The 10,021-nt window shown below is 43.4% G+C and overlaps 1 protein-coding gene across 3 annotated transcripts in view; it reads right to left on the bottom strand.

The window, feature by feature from the left end:
- Nucleotides 1-3,328: 3,328 nt before the first annotated feature.
- The window catches only part of tbc1d22a (TBC1 domain family, member 22a), a 123,097-nt gene continuing 116,404 nt past the window's right edge, over nucleotides 3,329-10,021 (bottom strand). For all 3 annotated transcript variants that reach the window (XM_034112607.2, XM_034074668.2, XM_034112608.2), the window contains one exon: nucleotides 3,329-6,499. In XM_034112607.2, coding sequence (XP_033968498.1) covers nucleotides 6,371-6,499 — 129 coding nt within the window. In that variant the 3' untranslated portion in view covers nucleotides 3,329-6,370. The remainder of the gene's footprint in view (nucleotides 6,500-10,021) is intronic.

The following is a 10,021-nucleotide window of genomic DNA, read 5'->3' as shown; positions in this document are numbered from 1 at the left end:
CGCAGCTCAAATCCTCTCCGGAGACATCCTCAATCTGCGCGTTATCCTTCATTGTGACAATAACTCCGTCGCCGTGCAGCTCCTTTTTCTCCAAAAAATTGAATCAGGAAATTGATGTCAGACAGGGTCTTAAAATTCCATGAAAACGCATGTGAAGCCTGCCTCTACATTTCTGCCTCCGTGATCCCAGGGAGTTTGCCAGCGTGAGTCCTTTTCATCAAGGGCTCACGCTGGCAAGTGGTGCTTTATAAAGGCCTGTACATTGAGGTGTTACCAGCTCCTGCCAGGCCCGGACTGGCCATCGGGAGCACCGGGAGGTTTCCCGATGGCCTGGCCTGCTAAGTGGCCTGCTGGCCTGAGGATTTTTGCTATGTATGTATTGTGAACGCAACGCTGCGCAAATGTGGGTCTGACTGCCTCACAGAGGGTGACTGGCTGTCTACATGATGTGGCCTGCCCACATGGCCACTTTCATACAGACCATATACTAATGCCCTCGATTGGTCTCTGTGTGTCATTCAAGCTCGGGAGGGTGTGTGTGTATGTGTGGCGCAAGTGAGCAAGAGAGAGAAAGCGCGCGCATCGGTTACGTGTAGGCTATTGTTGTTGTTAGCATCTGGTGCTAGCTAGCTGCGCTAACGGATATAAGGAGCTGTTTCAACAACAAGGTGGAGGAGAGTCCTCCCCTGTCAGACTGAGAGGCTGATAACTACAGCTCAGGTGAGGTAAAGGACTCTGCTGAGTGTTTAGATAGTTAACTTAGTTCTCAGTGGGTCTCACGGTTTGGTCACCATTCATGTAAACACATATTTCCATTTGAAGGGAGAGTGATTAGTAAAATATGCATGAATAATAATAAAAAAACGTTAACTAAGTGAACAAATGTAAGATAAACTTTAAAAACTTGTTGAGAGCTAAAACCAGTCTTTGCTGCTGCCTCAAAGAGGAGAAGGGGGGAGACAGGTGAGGCTGGTTCAGGAGCCCAGACACACTCACAACTATAAATGAACCAAAACAAATAAATAAACAAGTTTAAATGTTTTATCATATTGGATATGGTATGTTATTGGTTATGGCCATGTTATTATGATTTTATGATTATTTAAATGTATACAGTTCTGTTTCATGTGGGTGTAGTCTCTCTTTATTTCCCCCTCAAAGTGAACCAGATTGATGCATTTAAAGGTGGGGTAGGTACGTTTTAGAAACCGGCTCAAGATACACTTGTTATATTCCATGGAATGCTCTTAACATCTCGATAGCAATGAATATCTGAAGTGCTTTGACAACAAATCCATTAAAAAATATCATCTGTAGAAGCCGTGGCGCTGTAAAAAGCACGACCAATCATCTGAGCCGGCCCGGCTAAAGTAACTGGATGGCCTACCTGCCTGTCAGCCTTATCTGTGCACACACTTATCTCGTGCCCTCATTGGTCATGTGAGCGTTCGTGTGTGTTGGAGGAGGGGCTCTGTGAGGAAGTGGCAGATTTGTTCCGGTTGTGTATTTTCAAATTCTAGTGCACTCTAGCTGGTTTCTCCAAAATGACCTACCCCAACTTTAAGTCCAACATTTAAAAAATAAATCTTACCGGGGGAGAATGCCCCCGGACCCCCCTATGGGATTTGAGGTCCACTCCCACTTAAAATATGTTCACATGAATAGGTTCCTAAATAGATTTGCACATTTGTTTAAATAGTAACCCATCTCCATGTTTATTTTTTGGAAGTAGATTTAGAGGGCTATCACTACGGGCAGCAACGCTGTAAATATTGATAAATAAATCCAGCAAAATGGCACAAAAAACTGGTAGTGGCCTGGCTGGGTGTATAATTCCCGGCCTGATTTATTGTCCCAGTCCGGCCCTGGCTCCTGCTATAACATACCGTACAAATGAACAGCTTCAACTAGAGAGGAAAATGGCCGTGAGGAAAAGTAGATGTTGCTAATATTTGCACTATATCATTTTTACTTCGTCGTGTGCTCCAGCAGGTTCTTTGTTGGCACCACACACACACACACACACACACACACACACACACACACACACACACACACACACACACACACACACACACACACACACACACACACACACACACACACACACACACACACACACACACACACACACACACACACACACACACACACACACACACACACACACACACCCCTTCCTGCGACCATTGTTGGTTTTAATGTATTTTTAATTTCCCATGAAGTGACTGGAGTCCTCGGTGACCGGCCCTCCGTAATTGGCTGCCTGTGTGAACATCAGTCAGCCTAACGAGAGCGAGGGAGCTACTGCTGCCTGCACATACACAAAGGTACCCTCATTTGAAAGTGAATGCAGCCTGTCTTCTCTCCTTCCTGTCCTCTGAAACACACACACAGAGAAAAAGAAAGTCTCATTAACTAAGCTTCTGCTGCCATTTCCTCCACAGGGAGCAGGCAGGAAGTGTTTACCTGTCACACCATTGTATGTGTGAATGCACAGGATAGAATTAGCTGGATGTGCATCAGCTGAGGCCTGCTTGAAATGTTGGGGAATGCATGCGCAGACACACATTTCTCTTCCATTTGACTCGTATTGAAGAAATTCATTCTCAAGCCTCACTGCTAACCCTTTTCGAATTGCGAACCAGTTCTTCGTGTTTCAACTGCAGCGGTGCCGGTTCTCGGACCAGAAAACATAATATACAGTTATTAGTTTGTTTGCTTTTAATGTTGTCATTGATTAGTCGGACTGGCTTCAGTGGCTATGCTAACATCATCCCTGTAATAAGATTACTTTTTTCTGCATACTAAAACGGAACAAACTAAATCATTTATGTGGAAATATGCATCAAGGGACGTTGCTTTCGTGACATTTAGACAGTGGCTTACTACTTTCCAGCGGCAGGTGCCTTTAGCGAACGGTAGGCTAACCGGCGATGAAGCACAAGCGGCGTACCATTCCAGCACTCGGCAAATGGTACCCATTGATGGCAAACTATATTCCAAGTCAGTCCGGAGATCATTATGGAGCTGTGGAAATCGTAATTCAATTCAATCTTCGTAAGAGCAACGGGAGCAAAGCTCTGACGCAGGCCGCTGCTTTGATTTTAAAAAAGCGACGATTTAAGCGGTGGTGTCATGGCTTCCTGCGAACCAATTGCAACCCAAACTAGCACCGAAATAGAACTAGAGTGGAAAGGGGATTTGGGGAACCAATCACAGAGTAGTCATATATTTCAGTCTAAAATAGATCATACACAACAGTACATTACATTAATTGCGCACACACTCGGACGAAGCACACAACACAAGGCCTTGTCCAAAGCAGTTTTGTCATATATAGGATTTATTTACACTTTCTATTTACAGATTCAAAATCATCTCTGTACACATTTTTAAATTCCAGAACCAGGACTCCTGTCACCCACACGCTCTAGTGCTATTAGATCCTTCCGAGTACTCAAGAGGCAAAAGACATGGATGGAGGACATTTTGTGTCTTTCAGTTTCATAAACATATTTTCATGTGAGCGCGAAAAGAGGAACAAAAGCTGTTACTTCAGGACACCCTCATGAAGACGCTCCAAAGTGTGTTGGATAACAGATAACGGGCTCCAGCCAGAAAACAATAGGCCTTCATCACCAGTGAGATGTTTGAGGATAGATTTGAAGCTTGTGAATGTGTTTGTTAAAGCATCTCAAGTAGTCAACTACTTCTGTTTAAAGGGGAATTACTGCATATGTATTACAGCAAATAATGGCAATAGCAAAACTATGATTTGAAGGGGAAGGGGTGTTCTCTTTTCTCCATGACGCGCGCACACACACACACACACACACACACACACACACACACACACACACACACACACACACACACACACACACACACACACACACACACACACACACACACACACACACACACACACACACACACACACACACACACACACACACACACACGTCAACCTCATACATTATTTGCTGCCTCAGGCATAAATATACATAACCTGTAATCGCACAAACTAATGTAGTTAGCTAGTGAAAGTAACTCTAGGTTACTACTGTACTGTAGGTTTTTTTAGACATGACTTCTTGTGTTTTTGGTATCGGAAAGGCTAAAAAAAAATTAACTTACTACAGCAGGAGGTGAAATCCAAAGCTTGACAGGTACTTTAGTAACAATCGCTGTCCAGGGGAAGGAGATGGTGACCTATTCAGATGCCCAACGATTTATTAAACAGTTCATGTTGACAAAAGACATGTTCCGTCCTTTCACAGCAAGTGTCACACTGTTGCTTCCAGAAATCTAAAATGTGTCATTTAAGGTCAGAAACTCTCCGGAGTCAGGCACAACTTAATAGGCTCGTCATGTAAACAGCATAAAAAAATAAAAATGGAAAATCTTTAAAACGCTGGTTGAAAGAATAAATCTCGTATAAACAGAGACAGAGAGAGAGGCAGAGAAGAGTGTTCCTTTGTCAGAGAGCATGGGAGATGAGGTGTGTACAAAAAAAAGTGTGATCAAAGACCGACAGCTCTCACGGTAAAAAAAAAGGAAAAAGCGTTGAAACTTCCAAAAGAAACACGACCCCGTCCCGCTCTCCTTCCATCTCTGCTTCACACACAGTCAGGCAGGTTGTGTGTATGTGTGTGTGTGTGTGTGTGTGTGTGACAATAATGGGTCCTGGCGGTGTCACGACGGGAGGCTTCAGACGTTAACAGCTCAGCGTTATGTCATGAATGTCTGATTTCCCCACCCCCTACATTAACACCAATATGGTGCTGCTGGCTTTGGGTAAGACATCCCATGATGCTCAGGGGAAAGAAGAGGGTGTTGTTGTGACAAGACACAATAATTAATAAGGTATATTTTTAACGCCTCTGCTGCTTTTATGTGCAGCTCGCTTTATTTTTAGCAATTTGTTTTCATTATTTCACATTAAGGTGAGTTTATTCATTCTTATCTGTTAAGCCTGTCCCGTTTGTCTGGTTGACATTCAAAGCCATTATTTTTGCTCTATTCTATTTGTGTTTATATCACTATTATTAAGACCAGTTGGGGAAAAAGAGGTGCCGTTATTGTTTTTGAAAAAGCATCACAGGGGCCTCTTCAATTAGGAGAACTAATATAGATCAAACATGTGTAATCGCTTTCTCAAATGTGCAAGACTCCCTTAAAAACGGTCCGTGCACCTGCCGCTCGCATATCTTTATCGGAAATAAAATAAAGTGACAAGTGTGGATGACATATGCATAGGAATAACTCGATACTGGTGCTCAATAACTTGAATTAAAGTTGTATTTTTGAGTTTTTACTACTTTTTGGAGTGTTTGTAATCAAAGTGTCTGCTTTATTTTGAGTTGTTCAGTAACTGGTGCACATTACGTTTCTTTGCAAAGGCAGAAGGAGAGGACTGAGGAGTAAACAAAGAAATATGTCTCCTAATTAAGGCTTTACTTCAAGACCAACGCGGCGAAAAGGCCTTTTTTTGAGGATGATTTCATTTCAAATTGAAGTGCAAATCGTTATTTTTAACCCCATAATGATGTGCGTTCTCAATTTAGCAGGCACATAGGTGGAATATGTGTGAGGTAGAGCTGGGTTCAGAGAGGGGGGGGTAGATAATAGATAAGGAATAAGTAGCTTTCTCTCTCTAAATGGCTTCTGTTATGTCGACAGTGTGATGCTGCAGAGGGGTGGGAGGACGAGATAAAGTCAAACACAAATTGTGTTTGTTATTTTAGAAGGAAGGAGGCATGTTTCCCCTCACAGATCTCTGTCTGTAAAGTCCGAGTGTTTGTTTTGTCATGAAGGTGAACATCCCGTCACGCCGTCGGGAGAAGAAAATAAGAAAAACAGGAGAGGTCGTGTTCCTTCAGGTTGACCAGGACAGCAGGCTCAGATAAATAAACCATGTAGCACGGCGTCCTTTTGCCATCTTTCTCTGTCCCTGCAAACTGAAAAAAAAGAGTCACATTTTGGCCTCGGGTAGCAAAAACTATGTATTGCCTTGGTATTGGATTTGTTTTTTTTGCAGAAAATATTTGTTTTCTGAGCGAGACTGGACCCCCGGCTGCTGAGCATCACCTCAGCGTCCTGCATCACCAAACTCCGACAAAAAGTCCTCAGTTTGTTCAGAGCTGATCAGAGAAACATCATTTAAAAAAAGGGCTCCACATCAACGCGTTAAAATGCTACGCCACACGTCGTGCCAGTCATTGGTTGATTCAAATCTCTTAGTAGCTGAAAGGCTGAATAAGGGAAGAGAGGTTAAGAAAGAGGGAGGTCTGTCCCCGCAGGAACAGAGGCCTCGAAGTTCAGAATGAGGAGGAGGAAGAGGAGGAGCTGCAGAGAGTCACGCCTATCATCTCTTGTAGTGGTTGGGCGCGTCAGCAAAGGCGAACTTCAACCTGTAGGCTTCGGCCAGCAGCACGCTCACTTCCTCATTGCCCCAGTGCATTGTGGGAAGATTCTGCAGGAGGATCATCTGACCCTGTTGGGAGAACAAGCAAAAGAAGAGCAATTAGAGGGGGAGAAAATCACAACTTTCTGGATAATTGATACATTTTCTAATGTTGGATGATGATTGCAATCCTAATTTGGACCCCGTTGACACCTTCACATGCAATCTGTGACTGGATATCGTATCTGGATGAGTAAAGATCCATGTCAATACAATTGTAATGGAAATGCGATCGACCATGGGACATTTGACGGTGATCTGGCTGCCATGGTGAGCATATCATAGCTAGGTGTGATTGCAATCAAGAAAAAAAAAACGCCAATTTACTCTTCATCTTCAGTGTATCCTAATCAAGCCTGGCAAAAAGCTACAGACAACTCTTTTCACAGCAAAGGGATGTAAATATTACCAGAACAATTTAAATACATTTTAAACTGCAGGGCCCATGTAAAGCAATCTCAATGCAACTAAAGACTGAAGTTGGATTCTGGATGCGACAAAGTACACCCTTTGGGGTAATGCTAGTGTAGCAGACAGCATTACACATGGGCTCTGCCTCTCCGAGTGTGACACAGATGTTATTAACTCACAGTGGTTTAATAAGAGCTGTGAGAGAGACAGAAGATAAAGAGGCAGGTACAGTGGGGCAAACAATTATTTAGTCAGCCACCAATTGTGCAAGTTCTCCCACTTAAAAATATGAGAGAGGCCTGTAATTTTCATCTTAGGTATACCTCAACTATGAGAGACAAAATGAGAAAAAAAAAATCCAGAAAATCACATTGTCTGATTGTTAAAGAATTTATTTGCAAATTATGGTGGAAAATAATATTTGGTCAATAACAAAAGTTAATCTCAATATTTTTGTTATATACCCTTTGTTGGCAATGACAGAGGTCAAACGTTTTCTGTAAGTCTTCACAAGTTTTTCGCACACTGTTGCTGGTATTTTGGCCCATTCCTCCATGCAGATCTCCTCTAGAGCAGTGATGTTTTGGGGCTGTTGCTGGGCAACACAGACTTTCAACTCCCTCCAAAGATTTTCTATGGGGTTGAGATCTGGAGACTGGGTAGGCCACTCCAGGACCTTGAAATGCTTCTTACGAAGCCACTCCTTCGTTGCCCGGGTGGTGTGTTTGGGATCATTGTCATGCTGAAAGACCCAGCCACGTTTCATCTTCAATGCCCTTGCTGATGGAAGGAGGTTGTCACTCAAAATCTCACGATACATGGCCCCATTCATTCTTTCCTTTACACGGATCAGTCGTCCTGGTCCCTTTGCAGAAAAACAGCCCCAAAGCATGATGTTTCCACCCCCATGTTTCACAGTAGGTATGGTGTTCTTTGGATGCAACTCAGCATTCTTTCTCCTCCAAACACGTCTAGTTGAGTTTTTACCAAAAAGTTCTATTTTGGTTTCATCTGACCATATGACATTCTTCCAATCCTCTTCTGGATCATCTAAATGCTCTCTAGCAAACTTCAGACGGGCCTGGACATGTACTGGCTTAAGCAGGGGGACACGTCTGGCACTGCAGGATTTGAGTCCCTGGCGGCATAGTGTGTTACTGATGGTAGCCTTTGTTACTTTGGTCCCAGCTCTCTGCAGGTCATTGACTAGGTCCCCCCGTGTGGTTCTGGGATTTTTGCTCACCGTTCTTGTGATCATTTTGACCCCACGGGGTGAGATCTTGCGTGGAGCCCCAGATCGAGGGAGATTATCAGTGGTCTTGTATGTCTTCCATTTTCTAATAATTGCTCCCACAGTTGATTTCTTCACACCAAGCTGCTTACCTATTGCAGATTCAGTCTTCCCAGCCTGGTGCAGGTCTACAATTCTGTTTCTGGTGTCCTTTGACAGCTCTTTGGTCTTGGCCATAGTGGAGTTTGGAGTGTGACTGTTTGAGGTTGTGGACAGGTGTCTTTTATACTGATAACGAGTTCAAACAGGTGCCATTAATACAGTTAACAAGTGGAGGACAGAGGAGGCTCTTAAAGAAAAAGTTACAGGTCTCTGAGAGCCAGAAATATTGTTTGTTTGTAGGTGACCAAATACTTATTTTACCGAGGAATTTACCAATTAATTCATTAAAACTCCTACAATGTGATTTCCCGGATTCTTTCCCCCCATTCTGTCTCTCATAGTTGAAGTGTACCTAGGATGAAAATGACAGGCCTCTCATCTTTTTAAGTGGGAGAACTTGCACAATTGGTGGCTGACTAAATACTTTTTTGCCCCACTGTACAAGGTACGGGGGAGGGGAAAGAAAAATAAAGTGTCAAGTACAATCCAGCGGGGCTCAAGTATTTGCCCATATTCCCATTCCGTACAGTACCGTGTAAGTAAAAAGAAAGAAAACAGGAACACACACTCGGGTTCAATCTGGCCGACTAATGCCTCTCTCAGACAGGAATGAGGCTGGTTAGCAGTGGGACACCCTGGTTCTGTGTGTGTGTGTGTGTGTGTGTGTGTGTGTGTGTGTGTGTGTGTGTGTGTGTGTGTGTGTGTGTGTGTGTGTGTGTGTGTGTGTGTGTGTGTGTGTGTGTGTGTGTGTGTGTGTGTGTGTGTGTGTGTGTGTGTGTGTGTGTGTGTGTGTGTGTGTGTGTGTGTGTGTGTGTGTGTGTGTGTGATGGATCAGTGTCCCGGGAGCTTTCATCATCAAGGCTGAAATCATTGCCGTGACAACAGGGTTTACAACCAATCACGGTGTTGATCATCACATTGAGGGATAAATCATGTAGGTCTGGTGCTGTCGACACTGATCTGACTCCTGAGCAGCTATCGGAAAGGACACAGCTACGAATAGCATTTTAACACTGCATAACGTATTTGAATGTAATAAAAGGACATTCTTTTTTTTAAAAAGACTAAAGATCTAGGGAATATTGTAATAAACAACGTACTTGTCTGATTTATCTGTTTGTATGCCTGGCAAGGACACTTAAAGTTCAACCTTATTCTCAACATTGAAAAAAAAATCCATACTTTAATTTTCGTCCTCTTATGCAAGGAGCTTAACCTCGTCATATAATTGTAATACATGCGTTTTATGCAGCAGGGTATATGCAGGAATCCTGAAGTCAAATTTAATATCTTTTAAGACCTTTTTTAAGATCCTTTCCATACATTTTAAGCCACTTCGAGTTTTACATTGGTGACACACTTTACCTCACATTGACTATATACAGCAGGGGTCGGACCCGGAGCTATAATCAATACATTAATAGGGGATTTTTCTGCGCCTCCCGCTTTTTTAACGCTGATTTGGGTGACTTGTGTAATTCGTGGAGACCGAAGAGTTTTCGTTTTGGGGGTGGGGTGGGGGGGGGTGGGGGGCAGTCGGTCAGTCGGACTGACGGACAACTTCTCACTTCAAAAAAGAAGAAGAAATCTAGACCGCAAAAATAATTAAACAAGCGAGTACCTGTTTTTCCTGGCCAAGGACAGGTTCATTGAACACAACACGAGCGTAACGTGTCTTCACGTGGTATGTCTCGTCTGAAAGGAGTGCTGACAGAGAGCACCGGAACGCCGCTCCAGCCCTTAACATA

Source organism: Pseudochaenichthys georgianus, chromosome 23 (genome assembly GCF_902827115.2).
Source record: "Pseudochaenichthys georgianus chromosome 23, fPseGeo1.2, whole genome shotgun sequence".
Taxonomy (NCBI): Eukaryota; Metazoa; Chordata; class Actinopteri; order Perciformes; family Channichthyidae; genus Pseudochaenichthys; species Pseudochaenichthys georgianus.
The sequence above is the reverse complement of the archived record's forward strand: the minus strand, read 5'-3'. Positions and strand labels throughout refer to the sequence as shown.